This window comes from Festucalex cinctus, chromosome 13, assembly GCF_051991245.1.
Source record: "Festucalex cinctus isolate MCC-2025b chromosome 13, RoL_Fcin_1.0, whole genome shotgun sequence".
NCBI lineage: Eukaryota > Metazoa > Chordata > Actinopteri > Syngnathiformes > Syngnathidae > Festucalex > Festucalex cinctus.
Window position 1 is genome coordinate 10,636,498 of NC_135423.1, and position 17,333 is coordinate 10,653,830.

The 17,333-nt window shown below is 38.2% G+C and overlaps 1 protein-coding gene and 1 non-coding gene across 2 annotated transcripts; one reads left to right on the forward strand and one right to left on the reverse strand.

Annotated features, from left to right (window-relative positions):
• The first annotated feature begins 1,829 nt into the window (after positions 1-1,829).
• Positions 1,830-10,674, forward strand: rhoub (ras homolog family member Ub). Its single transcript, XM_077541348.1, has 3 exons — positions 1,830-2,199; positions 6,687-6,745; positions 8,266-10,674. Exons 1-3 carry the CDS (start codon positions 1,980-1,982, stop codon positions 8,719-8,721), a joined length of 735 nt encoding a protein of 244 aa, XP_077397474.1. The 5' UTR covers positions 1,830-1,979; the 3' UTR covers positions 8,722-10,674.
• Positions 10,675-11,048: 374 nt separating this feature from the next.
• On the reverse strand, positions 11,049-11,120 carry trnag-ucc (transfer RNA glycine (anticodon UCC)). Its single transcript has one exon. It is a non-coding gene; the product is annotated as a tRNA-Gly (tRNA).
• Positions 11,121-17,333: the final 6,213 nt, after the last annotated feature.

Here is a 17,333-nt window from a genome sequence, read left to right on the forward strand (position 1 = left end):
ATAAATTATGTTGGAAACCACACATAGAAAATGTTAAAAGGAAAATGTCAAAAATCATAGGGATACTCTATAAAACCAAGGAGGTCCTGAACATGAATTCACTATATACATTATATAATACATTATTATTACCATATTTGACCTATTGTGTGGAAATTTGGGGAAACACATATAAAACAAATACTGACACTGTTTTTAAATTGCAAAAAAGAGCCATAAGGATTATTAATAGATCAAAATATACAGAATCAACACATCCACTATTTATTAAATTAAATACAATGAAATTTTATGACTTGGTTGAGTTTAAAATAGCACAAATAATGTATAAAGTATACAATAATCTACTCTGCCACAGTACTCAAAAGTTGTTTGAAATTAGAAACTGTCCTTATGATATAAGGGGTACAAGTGTATACAAAAAACCCAAAACAAGAACAAATATTAAGCAAAGGTGTGTCTCCGTTAAAGGAGTTAATTTGTGGAATAACTTGGGAACCGAACTGAAAAGATGTAATTCACTTGTTGAATTTAAAAGAATGTTTAAAAGTAAAATTCAATATTATTATTTAAATCAGATATAAGTTAAGAAGATTGTAGAAATGATTTATTCATTTACTTATTTTTCTTTGATGTATTAATATGAGTGTAATGAAATTTGTATATATGTGTGTTACTAGTGTATTTTTATTTCTATTTTTAATTTATTTTTTTATACGAGTAGCATTATATTTTCTTTTATTAAAAATGTAATTTATTATAAATAAGTGATAGGATATGAAGAATAAGGGGTAGGACTGGATAAGTTTTCAACTTCTTCCTACTCCCTTGAACATATACATAGATATTTATTGGATGTTTCTTTTATTTTATTTTATTTTATTTTTTTTACTTTTAACTTTGTGTTTATATAATTATACGTGTATATGTGCATATGTTCAATAAACTTCAAACTTCAAACTTCAAACTTCAAACTTTGAAGGATTTACAGATTAAATGAAGAAGCACTTGTTTAAAAAAAAAAAAAAAAAAAAGATTTAATTGATCAATGCTCAGTATAATAAATATTTGTTTGGGAAATGTATGTATGTATGTATGTACGTACGTGTAGTAGTAGTACAGTAGTGCTCCAGCAGTCATAAGCGTGTTACTTGTGTTACGTGGGCTCCCTGTAGTGGTACACGAAAGAATTGGCATGTAATCTTTAAGAAAATAATTCTAAAAGAATCTTTTTTTTGTACAATTTTTTTTTATTTAACTTGTGACCAATGCATTTTTATTCAACAATTTAAGTAGGTGTAGTGCTAATGTTCAAAATTACAAAGGTTACAACAACAACAACAACAATAATAATAATAAAAACTTTCATTATAAAAAATTTCTGTCTTGTTTTTGATGATCACTACTACACTACTGTAGTTTAATAGTCCGACTATGGTACTTGGACAGGAAAGTGTTTTTTAAGGTAGTACAGTACTTGTAAAACATTTGAGAACTACTGTTAGTTAATATAGAATGTACGAGTGCATGTATTAGTGTTAATGTTCCATATGGAGTCAGCTGTTAAAGTAGGTCAGTGTAGAGCAGCTGACCTGTGTGTCAACAATGACCCAGAAGCTGACATGTGAAAAGTCATTAAAAAAAAAAAAAAATCAGTGTACTCTCGCTAAAAGTTATTTTATTGCTTCTCGTCTGGCAGTTAATAAAGATCACCTCAGCAAGGTCCAAAACACGCTGCACACCACGTGAAGTAGGCGGGGCTATGCAAATGAACCGAGTATATAAAAAGCCCGGCTTCGCAAGCAGCGAGTCATTGTAAATCAAGTTGTGTCGGGCCACGCTTTTAGCTCGTCGTGACAATGACCAAACTCCCTTGAGATACGACGCGCTTTTACAGCGAAACAACTCGCTTTTCTTTTCCACCTCAACGTGCAACGCCACCCGTCTCATGTGGAAGCCCTCCGACTGACTTCTTTTGAATGTCCCCTCATTCCGCCTTCATGGAATACCCTCCGACCATCGCTCCGCCAGTGCCGCCGCACAAAGTCCAAAGTGGCCGGCCGGGTCAGCCTCACGAGCGGCTGCTCAAGTGCGTCCTGCTCGGGGACGGAGCGGTAGGCAAGACCAGCCTGGTCGTCAGCTACACTACCAACGGATATCCCACCAAATACGTCCCCACCGCCTTTGATAACTTTTCCGGTGAGTACAACGAATGACATTGGAATACTGTACTTATACAGTACTGAAAATATATTGCATTCCGTTTTAACACTACGCAGTTCATTTTTACCCAATTAGTACATTGAAAATAAAATCATGTACTTAAATGAGTCAATGTGTATTGCACATGAGTTAAATAACACTTGTACAAAGAAGTAAATACATTTAAACTACCTAAATAAAAGTTTGACAACTAACATTTCTGAGAGAAAATGCAAATGTGCTGTACTTAAAGTTAAGTACAGCTTAACTGAACTTCAAACTGCACTAGATTAAAAAGAATAAATAAAGTGAAGCCACTGTAATATTAATAAGCACGGTTTGAACATCTAATTGAGTGATTCTTTCATTTGCCACTAGAGGGAGCGACCTGCATGGAACGTATTGTACTTTGAGCTGTACTGACCTAATTTAGATAATTGAATTTGGCTTGTCTCACGGTCTATATTTTGCCATTGTATTTAAGTGCAAATGGTTTTATTTGTTCCAAATATTTTCGTTGTTAATAATTTTTTCAATGTATTTTTCACAATATTTGTGTTTTTTTCTAACATTTTACTATTGTTTTCTCTTTTTCAATTTCACCCAATTGTGTTCTCATTTAACTTTTTTTTTTCAATTTATGTATTATGTATTATTTATTTTGAATATTTTTGCACAATATTTCCTTTAATATTTTTGTGTGTGTTTGTAATATTTTTTTTATTTTTTCATCTATCTATCTATCTATCTATCTATCTATCTATCTATCTATCTATCTATCTATCTATCTATCTATCTATCTATCTATCTATCTATCTATCTATCTATCTATCTAGCAAGCTAGCTGTTAGCTAGCTAGCTGTTAGCTAGCGCGCTCACAGAGTGAGGTTGCAAGTTAGCAACTTCTTTCAGTGTATATGTCTGTGTATCTATCTATCTATCTATCTATCTATCTATCTATCTATCTATCTATCTATCTATCTATCTAGCAAGCTAGCTGTTAGCTAGCTAGCTAGCTGTTAGCTAGCGCGCTCACAGAGTGAGGTTGCAAGTTAGCAACTTCTTTCAGTGTATATGTCTATCTATCTATCTATCTATCTATCTATCTATCTATCTATCTATCTATCTATCTATCTCTATCTAGCAAGCTAGCTGTTAGCTAGCGCGCTCACAGAGTTAGCAACTTCTTTCAGTGTATATGTCTGTGTGTCTGTCTGTCTATCTATCTATCTATCTATCTATCTATCTATCTATCTATCTATCTATCTATCTATCTATCTATCTATCTATCTATCTATCTATCTATCTATCTATCTATCTATCTATCTACATTTATTATTTTAATGTGAAATGGTTGACTCTCCCTATGCTGTTTTTACTTGGCAACTAGTCCAGGGTTTAATCAGCTTTTTGCTCAAAGTCATCTGGGATGGTCTTGAGCTCCCCATGACCCTGAACATTAGTGTTGTCAAAAAATGGATGGATTAACTTGTTTGGCCCACGAGCCATATGTTGCCCACCCTTGCCCACCGTGCTCGTGACAAGATATTGAACATCTAGTCTAAAGTTAAACGAGTGTACTTTTTTATGAGATTTACTGCTTTAAGACTGTAATAAAGTTCTTGGCAGAGGCTACATGAATGTGTTGTTACCTGTCTGAGATGGTGAGAGCAGCACCACCCAAATTTGTTCCATGTCCCATAGTTATAATAATAATAATAATAATACAGGCGTGTTTGTTTTTCCTTTTCCCATATGTGTGTTTGTGTGTGCGTTTGGTTTCATGCGTGTGACTTCTCTCTGATGTTGCTGCCATGTTGCCACTTTTCCAAACGTGTCCCAGCAAGCTTTTGTTTGCTGAAATATTAGCAACCCAATGAGTGTTGACCCGTGCATGAAAGTGATTTTTACTAAGTCGACATCGTGCGTTATGTCATAATCTCATCCAGCCAGCGGAACGTTCGTTTGGATTTAGAGGCAACTTATGCTATTAAAAATAAAAAATAAGTCCAGAAGTACTTGCATCAACTTCAACAAAAATGTCAGTGCCTTTGGAAATGTTATTATTATTTCTTTTAATTAAATTAAATTATAAATAATAATAATGATTATTATTATTAACAAATTAAAAAAATAATTATTAAATTAAAAAATAATCATTTAAAGTTACTTTTTGTCACTTGTTTGATAAATAGTTGTCCACGGGGTCTAGCAAGTTTCTATGTTTGTAACAGTGACATTAGAGGTCTCTGCTTTGTATTCTTTATAAAATCTTTGTTGTTTTGGAGACACTGGTGGAACACTACAGTAGGGTCAAAAAAATATTAAAAATGTAGTTATGATGGACAAATCTTTTGCCGTTAAATGAATAACCCAAGAGGTTGTGTCGGACCCTTTTTTTTTATTTTTTTATTTTTTATTTTTTATTTTTTTTTATTTTTTATTTTTTTTACCCATATTGATTTGTTTTTGACCCAACTCTTTTTTTCTGAGTTTGTAGTACAGTGAGTCTCAAAGTGTGGTTGTATGCAGGCTCCCTCCCTCTAGTGGTGCGTGAAATAATTACTGCCTCAATACATTTGCAGTGGTATTTAATTCTTCATTCCTTCGTTGACACCCACGTCACTCACCATACAAGGCCCTGCCTTTTAAAGCCATATACACCCAAGACATACGTAGTACAGTGTAGTACTTGAGAATAGAGACCACAGACTACATTTTTTTTTTTTGTAGTGCTAAATTAATTTGTATTCGATTATTCAGTTAGTGGTTGGGGTAATCGATTCTAAAACTATTTGATAGCTGTGGCCCTATTCGCCATACATTTCTGCCACTGCACTAATGAGGTTTCAAAACCCAACCACTCCTCATAAAAACCACTCAAGTGTGGGAAGAGAAATCACAAAGAGCCAGTGAGTGGCTTGCTGTCAGGTTTTGGGTTGCACAAGCGGGCCCGTTGTTGTCGTCAGCAGCCTTGACCCGCGGGCGCTCTCCTCCACATCTGTCACAGAGGCTCACAGGCACAGATTGTCTTGACACAGAAGGATTGTGCACTTGGTGTGTGTGTGGGGGGGGGGGGGGGGGGGGCATCGCTCGGGGATGATGTCATTTTTTTCAGGCCCCCCTTGAATGAATGAGAGCAACCACGTATTTTTGTGTGAAAGTTGACTTGAGAGGAGTTACGCAACGTCACAGGTGGCGGGCGGAGTGTTGAAGCGCTCGATGGGGGTGATAAGTTGGAGCTTGCAGCAGATTGGATAAGAAGTATCATATGTCCGACCATAACTGAAATAGCTACAATTGAAAAACACAACTATGACACATGACATTTTTATTCCCAGCATGAAACAGCAAAACCAAACTGTCAAAAACTGTTAAATTTTCTACCATAATTTATACCGTACATATTGACTTAATTAGCTTCAAGCTTACAGCTGATTTGATGCTGATATAGTTTATATCTAGTGCTAATTCTCAACTCCAGCCCCTTGAATGTCATTATCCTTGTTATATTGTGTTTTGGGAAGAAAACAATTTCTAAAAAAATAATAAAATAAAAAAAATCGGCCGTTTTTTACAAGTTTTTTAATATTTTGTTTATCCTTGTAATCGTCCGTTTTTTAACGAAAGTGGATTAATCGGTTAGATACTAATATACACCCACCTAATGTTCACAATGTTTGTTTTCTTACATTTTGAATGTGTACACGTTCAGTTTGTTTATCCTTGTTATATTATGTTTTGGAAAGAAAACAATTCCTAAAAAACGGCCAAAAATCGGATGATTTTTAACAAAAGCCGATTAATCGGTCAATGTTCAATACAGTGTAATATTTTGTTTACCTACATTTTGAATGTGTACACGTTCAGTTTGTTTATCCTTGAAATATTATGTTTTTGAGGGAAAAACAACAATTTCTAAAAACAGGCAAAAAATCGGCCAGTTTTTAACGAAAGCCGATTAATCGGTCAGATACTAATATACACCCACCTAATGTTCACAATGTTTGTTTTCCTACATTTTGAATGTATACACATTCGGTTTGATTCTCGTGGTCACTAATGTAAATGTTAGATATGGGCCACTTGAAAATAAATACAAAATATGACATTCAAAAAAATGGTCCGGCCTTGGCGTTCGAGTTCTTCCATAATACTTCTTTGTTAGCGCTATGATGAAGTCTGCTAGTTTCAGCCAAAGCTTTGATCAGGTATACAAGCGACCACACACGCGCACGCACGCGCACACGCATCCCTAAGGGCCCATTGTAAACGTTTCCATGTGCCCGCTGCTTTGTATTGTAAAAACGAATGACCCCGTCGTTCAAACATGGATGACTCACGCACTTTTCAAAATGAGGCCCAGTGGAAGAGTCACAGTGAACAAACAAAAACACAGCCGATGAGTACAAACTGTCCCACTGGCGTGTGTGTTTGTGTTTCTGAATCCAATTGATCCGGTTTTTTTTTTTGTATTCCCACAGCTGTGGTTCAGGTGGACGGAAGCCCAGTTCGACTACAGTTATGTGACACTGCGGGACAGGTGAGTTCGACGCACACACAACCAAGGATGGAGGAGTTCGAGACCTGCTTAAAGTTATTAGGTTCTGACCAACCATCTTAAACCAATACTAAAGGAGATTGTAAAGCAGTCAAATGTTCTGCCTTTAAGTCATATTCTTATTGTTGTAAGCATTGAGGGACTAGAAGACAAGTTATTTTATAAATTATATGTCTTATATGTCCAAATACGGGCATGCTTGGTGGTCGGTGGCAACCACCAAGAAAATGTAAATCTCCTCTCTGAAGACTTTTAAGAGTCTCCCTGACTCAACATGCGCCTCACACCCATTAAACACACACAGATTAAAGTTGTCAGAACCTTAACGCAAACCAATCCTCCTCCACTTTGTCTCTTTTCCAGAGCCGACTCGCTAATCCCGCTTTTTTGCCAAATCTATCCATCCCGCCCGTGTCCCCGCTGCGCCTTAACGTGTAGCTCGCATGGTGTCAGTCAGTCCGCAACCATTCTGGCACGCGGAATTACATAAGTGCCGACTTTAATCTGCTCATATTTGCCCTTACACGCCAACGTGTGTGTGAGTCGTTGCAGCAGCTCGCGACACGTTATGAGCTCGGTATTAGGAGAGGCTCAATAATAGAGCTGGCAATGGCCGGCAGGCTTCGTGCGTATCAAATGTGCTGCTGCTCCCAGGGCAGGGTTCATCCCAGTGTGCTTATGAAACAACGAGGCTCCACACTAAGTAACAACGCCGGCTTGCACAACCGCAGCTGACATGTCGACTTTTCGGGTCCCCAAGTTTGAAGACGTGGAATTCATTCATGGAGTTAACACTGGCAAGAGACAGCAGTGTGGAAATCACTGCTGAAGCTCATTATTCATCAATCTTATGGCATGAAACGTAATCAATTCTAAACGAATGGGCATAATAAGTGCACCAATCAACGCTAATCCAGTTTGTCATAAGTAGAGCTGCAATACAGCAATCACAATTATCCCATCGATTAGCTCATTCACTCACAGCCATTGTCACTGAAGCAACCCCCTTCAAGGCGTGCAAGGCCCACAGAATATTGTCCTATTACTATAAAAAAAACAAAACATGGAACCTACCAAAAGAAAAATTTGTCTCTTCTTTCATCAGGGGGAAAAAAAACACTTCTATCTGTTTCCGATTTGCAGCAATTAGCATTAGAATATAGCTAAATGTCATCATTATTCGCAAACCTGTTGAAAACATTAGAGACAAGAGCTCGTTGCAACATGGCCCTGGCTGATCTCTTATACTCTGCACCACCTGCTGGCCATTTTTTGTAATAATACTATTGCTTTAAGTGACCTATTATTATTATTATTATTATTATTAACTTATTTATGTATTTATTTATTTATTTACACAATGAATTCAAATTATGTTGAGGCTCTATGTAGGGTGTTTTCATTTATTTTTGTGAATATTTACATCATACAAATGCTTGACCCTACAACAGTGCGCGTTTCAGATCCCAACCTGTTTTTTTTTCCTTTTCTGCGTCCACCAGGACGAGTTCGACAAGCTGCGCCACTTCTGCTACAGTCGCACCGACGCCTTGCTGCTGTGCTTCAGCGTGGTCAGCCCGGCGTCCTTCCAGAACGTGTGGGAGAAATGGGTGCCGGAGATCGGCCGGCGCTGCCCCCTCACGCCCGTCCTCCTGGTGGGCACGCAGTGCGACCTGCGGCAGGACGTCAAGGTGTTGATCGAGCTGGCCCGGCGCAAAGAGAGGCCAGTGGCCGAGGAGGACGCCCGCGCGCTGGCCGACAAAATCGGCGCCGTCACCTACGTGGAGTGCTCGGCGCTCACGCAAAAGAACCTGAAGGAGGTGTTCGACGCCGCCATCGCCGTGGGACTGCGCAATTGCGAGCGGAGGCTGCGGCGGGAGAGGAAAGTGCGCAGCACGGCCGATAAGATGAAGATGCTCTCCAAGTCGTGGTGGAAGAAGTACGTGTGCGTCCAGTAGGACACCGACACTTGCGGTGGTTTGGCGCCGGAAGGACAAAAGCGCACACTATGCAGCATATACTGCAAATTGACTGCATTCTCAAATGTCATGATCAGCATTTGAACTGACAACTGTATATTCAAACGATATCATCTATATGGGTTGTACACTGTAATTCAACTTTGTTCGTGCCAAACTCAAAATATGTTTCCTTTTGTCCTCACAAGATGATGATGATTTTCATTCAAACAATTCGGCAAATAAGAAAAGTCCAGTTGCCTTGTTGACCGTAACCTTGGTGACTAAGATTCAACACAGACAATATTTACCGAGCACACTGCGTACTTTTAATTGATATTGGTACACTAAGTTCTAAATGACCTCGACAATTATGCTTTTAGGCTAACGCTTTGTTAAAGCACCTTAAATGCTTTACAGTTTTTCACTAATGAATAGCAAAATGAACTGCTTGGTAGTGTACCGTACATGAAAGAAGATGGAAATTTTTGTCTTTTCAAATCAAATCTTTGAAACTGATTTATTTTTTTAAACTTTTCGCAATAACATGTTGATCATTAGCTTGGAACAAATGTGGGAGTTTTTTGCAACATTCAGCTGCAAATAAATCAACAGAGCCCAACTACACATGGTGAAAATCTGTTTATAATTGAGGCTCCGTTATATATTTGGCATGGATTTCTCCCTACATCCAGGAAATATAAATAAGTGAATATGTGGGGTTTTCATGAATATTGGGGGATAGGTTCTCCTAAAAAAAAATAATCAGCAAATAGCTGAATTCACAAATGCCAAATATGAATATGTGGGGGTCTGCTGTAGTTGGGTTTCGATTATCACTGTCCACTGATAAGCGTGCATATCCAAATTTAAACATTTTTTTTAATCTAGTTGTTTTAAAGATTGAGAAGGTTGTGATTTTTAAATGAAATCATGTTTTCTAAAACATTTAGATTTACAGTAGGCGAAAAATTTCTTTGATATTCATTTGAGAAACTTAAGTGTTTCTATTTTTTATTTTTTTTTAAATCATGTGAGATTATTTTTTTTTCTGGATTTTTGTTTTACAAAAATTGCAAAATCATCTAATGAGTCTGATTACCAGCCTTTTTTTGTTAATTTTTTTCAATTTGTGTTTGTTGCTTATGTGTTTTTAAAAAAAAGAGGAAAAAATGTTTTGTGTTTTAAAAAGTTAAACACAAGATTTTTTTTGACAAAAAAGACTGACTTCTTGGGCTAAAAAAATCAAAACACAATTATAGTTACAAAATGGGGCCAGAGACCATATTACTGTCATGTTTCTACCGACAGTTAACAAATGTGACAAAATGTTTTTTCTTTTTCTTTTTTTTTTTTCTTTCATTGCAAACTTCCCCCTGTATTGTGCCTTAAGCTGATGCTGTGTAGTGCAGGTGAAAGCCTGCCTAATCACTTTAATTACTAACTAAGGTTGAGTGGTGGCACCACACACATTTCCAAGACTGACTTGAGTACAATGACAAAGTGCCATGCAACAAATGGCCTTTGGACCAGTTGAGGTTAAAGCACAATTGTTGCTATACAATGAGTGCACTGCTTTTACCTCCAACTAAATAATGGTGCCAAAAATAGTCACTGTCATATGTAAATGTAAACTGGTAGCGATTCTCACTCTTCTATTGACCACTAAAGAGCCACATTCTAGAATTATACTGTATGTTTGCTTCTTATTTTTCAGAAGCCTGTTATTCATTCATTTCTGTCGGTTTCTTCATATCTGCTCACTCTGGGCTTGCGGCTGATCATGAACAAAGCAGATGCATGGATGTGCCATTTTCATTTATGTATGTTACATAGTATATAAATATGTCCCATAATATGATGTTTGTAATGTCACCATAATAAGCGGTGCTTAACAGAGCGGTTTTGTTGAGCTGCTTGAATGGAACAAAATAAAATGTGAAACATTTGAAATCTTTGTCTCTTTGTTGACACTTTAATGCAAATTATTATTCACTTATATAGTATGAATATTGTAGTTTTTAACTTTTGTATAAAGTTAACACGAAAGCAAAAAACATTCATGTAAAATGTTGCAGCATTTTTAAACCACTGTAATATGAACTTGTAATGTACGTCAAAGCTTCTGTGTCCCTCCAGAGACAAAATTGGACCCTGATAATTGTAAATATAATAGTAACTGTTGTATTGTTTTAGCAGATCTTTTATGCAACACTGTGGGCTCTGTAATTTAAATTTACAATGTAGTTTGTGGAACACTATTCATTATGTAACAATGCAGTGAAAGTGCTCCAAAAAATGGGCGCCTTGCACAAGAAACAGGACAATGCATTGGCTGGGAATCGAACCCAGGTCAACTGCTTGGAAGGTAGCTATGCTAGCCACTGTACCACCAATACTGCATGGGAGAGTTGTGGGGTATAATAGTTGAACCGTTCCAGAAACCAGTTGATTCTAGTTTGAATCATAGGTAGTGATAACAGCCATAAACTAACACCAGTGGTGCAAGCTAACAACTCATTCAGGGTTGAAGCACATTACAAGTTTACAGAGACTAGTGTGCTTGGGCAAATGTTGTGATGCTACATTTCGTCATAATGCTTTAAAGCAAAGTGACGCTGGTGGGACTCAAACCCACAACCTTTGAATAACTGTCATTAATAATTAAGTAGTACAATGCGCTATCCGATGTGCTATAGAGTCACTTCTGTAAGACTTCGTTTCATACTGTATCGCACCATGGTCGTAAACAATTCACGCTTCAATTATTGCAATATGAAATGAAGTGTAAGGATATTTGGAGGGTAAGTGCACCTTTCCCATTTTCATATTCCGTCCGAAGGTTTATAAGTTCACTCTGGTGGGACTTGAACCCACAACCTTTGAATCACTCCAATCGCCTAGAAGTCCAATGCGCTATCCGTTGCTCCACAGAGCCTTGCATCCCATGTGAGTTCAAAATACATTTCATAAAATATTCAATCAAATTTTGAGCAAGGCACAGGACTATTACAGTTTGGGAACTCATATTTGGTCATAGAAAAGGTACAAACAGTCCATTAGGCCCCGATGTACTTAAGCTTTAACTTGTACGTGTTATCCGCATACACACCGGTCACCATGGGCGGGCCATATGGGTCCATGCCCGCCCACCAAGATGATTGTGCCCGCCCATTTGAGGCATGGCTCTCTAAAATGGTTCTCCTTTTTTTATTACTGTATTTATATTTTTCCATTCATTCAGTTTAGCACTCTTATATACGAGTGTCAGTAAACGCAACACAGGTTTCGCGGTGTCGGAGGTATTATATGTGTTACATTTGTGTTGGCTGCTTCAGTTCATTCTAATGCTCGCCGCTCGCCGAATTGTTCTTGTTTTTGGCGTCGGCTACGGCCAACGGTGGCCGTTTGTACAAGACAACTAAAAAGGGTGACATTTCCAAGTAACGTTTTCTTGCAAGATGTCACAATATGACGAAATAGTGGTATGGTTTTGTTTGATTGATAGCCTTATCTGCAACAGCCATCACAGTCTTACTGAAAATAATGCTAGGTATGCCTTACGCTGACTTATACGCATACGCGACAAATATGTCAATGTTGGCGTGCAATGCAAGAGTCATGTACATTTTGTACAGGTGAAGCTGCAAGTTTCGGAGGACCCTGGCACACAAGACAAGTGAGGAGGGACATACTACAAACTACTTTCGTGTCGGCAACTAAAGAGTCACTTGGAAAAAAAAAAAACTACGGGACCCACATATCATTTGGGCATCTACAATGAGGTAGGATTTTGCTTTCCTTTTTTCTTTTCAATTCTGCTGCAGACACCGTTCAAACAGGTGGCCCGTTCAAAGCTCATCAGCAAATCCGCCCTATTGGATGTGGCAATTGTATTTGCCATTCCATCGGCAAAAATAGTAACATTGACTTTGAATGGGATAATATAATCAAAGGTAATAATAATTCCTTATTAATCCAATGAGTTGTGGCTTGATGATACATCTCCAAGGAGAAACAGAAGGATGCATCTTTACAAATAGCTTCACTTTGCCGCATCCAATATGGCTGCGGCGTCAACGTACTCACGACGCCACTGCAGTCTACTTTAATGTGCCTGTACTGTAAATGCGGTCTATGATAATACTGTCAATGGGCGCCATTCAATGGATGGATGCACGACAGTGCTACATAAATTTATCCAAATATATTGGGCAAGTTAATGCTGTCAGTATGGTATTCATAATAATTGGGCCCACCCATGCATTTCATGTGCCCCCCTTAAGGCTGGGCTCTGGTGACGGGTCTGAGAGTCAAAGCTGTGAAACAGTTAAAGTTGTATTCAAAGCTTTAGCTACAGTGATTCTGCTGGCACCAAGACTTCAAGCTATGCACGATCAGTTGGTTAATGTCTTACAAAAGACATTTTGTCCTACTATTCATATGGACAACAAATAATAGACCAAGAGAGAATGCTGTCGTCCTTGTTGACTTAATGATAGAGCATGTAGCTGATAGATAGTGCGCCGTCTGGCAGATGATTCACGATAATGTTGTGTTTGTGGTGGTGTGTGGGGTGAGTTAAGTGGCCTAATCAGTACAGTCAGCTCAGATCCACTTTCCAACAATGTTTCAGTAACAAGACATTGCTGTCTCTTCTTCTGAAACGCATGCCTACTAACTGCTCAAGTTGCTCAACCTTGTCACTTTCATTTGGATTGCCTGTGTACAAACCTTTTCTCAGTAATAGTTCATTTTTTTCTAATCTTTTCCGCAAAACCCCCAAAATGGTGAATAAATGCCCTATAAAACATTTGGTAGCCATTTTATGACATTTTATGATAATGGGCTAAGCCGGTGATTGTGGTTCATGCTTTGGCAGTCATTGGTCAGTCAAATTTGTCGGCAGCTACTACGGTAACACATTTTTCCCCCCTTTTTTTTCTTCTTTTTTTCAAAATGTACAAACCTTCAAATTTATTGGAACAGTAAGCTCAATTCCTTTATTTTGCTCAAGACTGAAAACATTTGGGTTCTCAAAGAAGTAAATCTAGAGAGTTAAACCCTATAGTGTATGCATTTTACCTGCTAAAAAGGAAACTGAACAGAGCAACAAAATATTAAATACCCTGTCATGTGAATTGTGACATTTATTTTAAATACATAGTTGAATGTATTTGACGGATGCGTTTTAGTAGGAATCGATTTGGACGGGTTATTAATAAGCCATGGCTTCAACCCGCCAGCCCTTCTTTCGGATTTTAATGTTGTAAATGATGTGGTCGATGTAACCTGTTGTAATAATGTGTCCGAAAGGAAAACATGAACAAACAAACAAACAAATGCTGAAGACATTCAAAGACTATGTATTTCTCCATTGTGGAAATTTAAACTGCTTGTCACCATTTCAGTGTTTATGATTTTTGAGTATGGCTAAAACTGTGTCTTATGATGCCCTTTGGAGACTGGCATGAGCCCTCCCTCCCTCCCCCACTATGTAAAAATGTGCAGTTAGAGCTAGCTAAATGCATCTTCCATTTGGATGGTCTGCTGCTTTTGAAGGAGATTTGCTGAATGCCCAAGTGAATGTCTCCTCCGCTTTCGATCAAAAATATTTTCTCATACAGGCTTCCTAATATTGTCCCTTTGGTGACCACTGATTGTCTCTAAAATGTCTTCCCACCAATAGTTCAACTACTCTACGCTAATCCACAAACCAGAAAATGGTGGCTAAATGCCCTGTAAAGCATTTAGTAGCCATTTTATGACAAGATAATGGGCTCAACCAGCTTTTGTGGTTCATGCTTTGGCAGTCATTGTTCGGCCTAATTAGTTGTCAGCATTTAGTGAAACTATATCTCCAGCTCAACTGTAGCCCACCCTTTTCTAAGTTTGAACACTTCATCCCCCAGCCAAATGGGCTATATTCCCACCATCGTTGGTTTGTCTGCAAAGCTTGATGCAGAAACTACTGAGCTAAAAACAAAAGAACATTAAATCATTTATTTGCATTGGATTCCCTGAAGTTTAGTGATTTAGCAGTTCTCGATCACCGTTATCGTCAAAGGTAGCTATTAACTGTGGTGTTACTGGGTTGTAGATATATATATTTTTTTTCATCAAGAAATTCGCAACACAAGTCAGCTGTAACCTCTTTCCACTGTAATTCTCCGAAAGATTGTCGAATTCCTTCACCTGCCCCCTTGAACCCATGTCTTTACGTAACTTCGGGGAACTGTATCGGGGATGACGGTGCCTTGACTCGGTGACTGAGAGCTTTGTAATCAGTTTGGACGATTAAGAGTTGCTGAGTGATTCCTGCAGCTCCCCCTAAGATAATTGCCAGCATGATGACTGGACCACTGCTTGCTAGGTGGGATTGCGGGGGACATTAACTATGCTAGTCAGCTCTGTTGGGTGGGAAGGGATCCGACACGTAGACTGTGCTCCACTTTGTGCATTGTCTTTGGGATTAACTGTTGCCCAAGCCCTTGTAATGCGATGCAATATGTCTGGGGCCGTGATTAAAAGACACCTACACTGAGGCTTACCTTGTGAATTTCTTATTCTTGACATAAATCAGATTTTTTAAAAAAGAAGGGAAAAAAGTCAATGTTGGAACACTCTCAAGACAAATTAACCTGCGATAATGTGTTGTCAGGTTATAAAGCAGTGCTAAACAGATTGAGGAAAGAGAAGCATGACAACAAAATTGCTAACCAAGCAAGGCTATCATAACATTTAATGTAAACATTTAGCATTTAATGACGTGGTAATAGAAGGGATAAAGCGTTGCTAGGCAAATCACGGGAAAGTCAAGTCAAGTCAAGTCAAGTCAATTTTATTTATGTAGCGCTTTCAAACCGCCTGAGCTGTCACAAAGCGCTTGGTGAGTGTTGCTAGTGAAGCAACTGAACAATCTGACCATATCAATTCAAATGATGTGAAAAACAGTGTTAGATAGGCAATGTTTAGCAATTCAGTCATTGCTAAAAAGCAGCATGAGACACACTGAGGAAAGCAGATTACATGGTGACAAAACTGTAGCTAATAGTCAATTGACACGTTTACCTGATTAAGATATAATTCAACCATGAATCTAATAAGTACGGTGACTAGCCCGCTAGCTAGAAACTCCTAAATTTAGCTAACTAGCTAGTTCCTCAATCTATGTAAAGTATCATTTCCAAAGATGCTTGGTAATTATTAGTAGCACTCAAACACATCACATTTACTGTTTTTCTATCTGAGGAAAAACCCCAGCAAGCCTGTCTACATGCTACAATGGCACAGCTAGCAGGATTATGTTGTAATAAGCTTATACAAACACCCCCACAGTGCAGTCTCATTATGGGGAGAACCAATCAAGTCCTCTTCTCCTCTTTGAACATCCCCCCTTCCCATCCTTCCCCAGACATCTGTCGGCATGACAAATTACGTCAGCTGCCCTCCAAAGACACTTAGCTATTCAATGCTAATTAGCTTAGCTCGGTTATACAGTGCTGGGTGAGCCAAAAGTAGATACAGTATGCATATTAAATTGACTTATTTGAGGAAGGATGGGAAGGATGGTAGGCAGAGTGCATGAATGGAAGGAAGGAAGGAAGGAAGGAAGGAAGGAAGGAAGGAAGGAAGGAAGGAAGGAAGGAAGGAAGGAAGGAAGGAAGGAAGGAAGGAATGAATGAATAATAATTTTATGACTAGAGGTTAAGTTAGCTTTAACCGTCCAATGCTAAAAAGCAATGTCAGCAAGAAAGCTAACATAAGATGAAGGAAATGTTATTGGTATTATAATTTCACTAGAATCTTTAAGATCGTACCTTTAAAAAGAACATCTGAGCTGTCACTATTGCGTTCTCAAGCTGGTTTTTGTTTCGTCGCTGTTAGCTTAAAATAGAACGTCACCTGATGCGTGTGCATTGTAAACATTTATTGTGGAAGAACAGGTCATTTGACAGTGAAGGGCAGCGCTTTCTATTTATAAATGTGTTGCCAGGTATAATGAGGTTTCTTATTGCGCAAACTGATAAAATATTTCCATAGTTATGCTGTTGACTGTTATCAGCGGTGACTTAAAGGTGTTTCCAATACAACTTACCAACTTTTATTGCTCCATTCATGTCACATGTTTTACTTTTATATGACTCTTTAAAAGCCCAACACAGCGGAGGCTTGTGTCATTTCCACTCCTGGTGTTCTTTTCGATGACGTTATCACTTCATTATCTGCAGTCAGACATATGGTTGGAACTCTAGTCTATTGAGGTCGGAGTTAATACATAACTTGACTTATGTCACAATCGAGCTTTGTCGTTTTGAAGGTTGTGGTGGACATTAACCACACACTCCGCGCTTCTTGATAAGGAACGTTTGCAAAGCTCAAGTTGTCCATGACTGTACGTTGATTGGTTTCGGTGTTATGAGCCAAATTTGTATCCGGGGACAAGAAAAACAGACTGATTAATGGAAAATTGCTGCAGCGCAAGCTTTCGTTTCTAACGAACTTTCATGAAAATGTAAAGTGTGACAATGTTTGAGTAGCGAGACATCACGTCATTTCGTAAATTTCCATTGAAATGGCACTGATGCAGGGGTTGGGGACTGGAATCACGA

Coding starts and splice junctions, on each gene's coding strand:
- rhoub (XM_077541348.1), top strand. CDS start 1,980: ATGTCCCCTCATTCCGCCTTCATGGAATACCCTCCGACCATCGCTCCG. Junction 2,200..6,686: donor CGCCTTTGATAACTTTTCCG/GTGAGTACAACG, acceptor GTATTCCCACAG/CTGTGGTTCAGGTGGACGGA. Junction 6,746..8,265: donor TATGTGACACTGCGGGACAG/GTGAGTTCGACG, acceptor TGCGTCCACCAG/GACGAGTTCGACAAGCTGCG.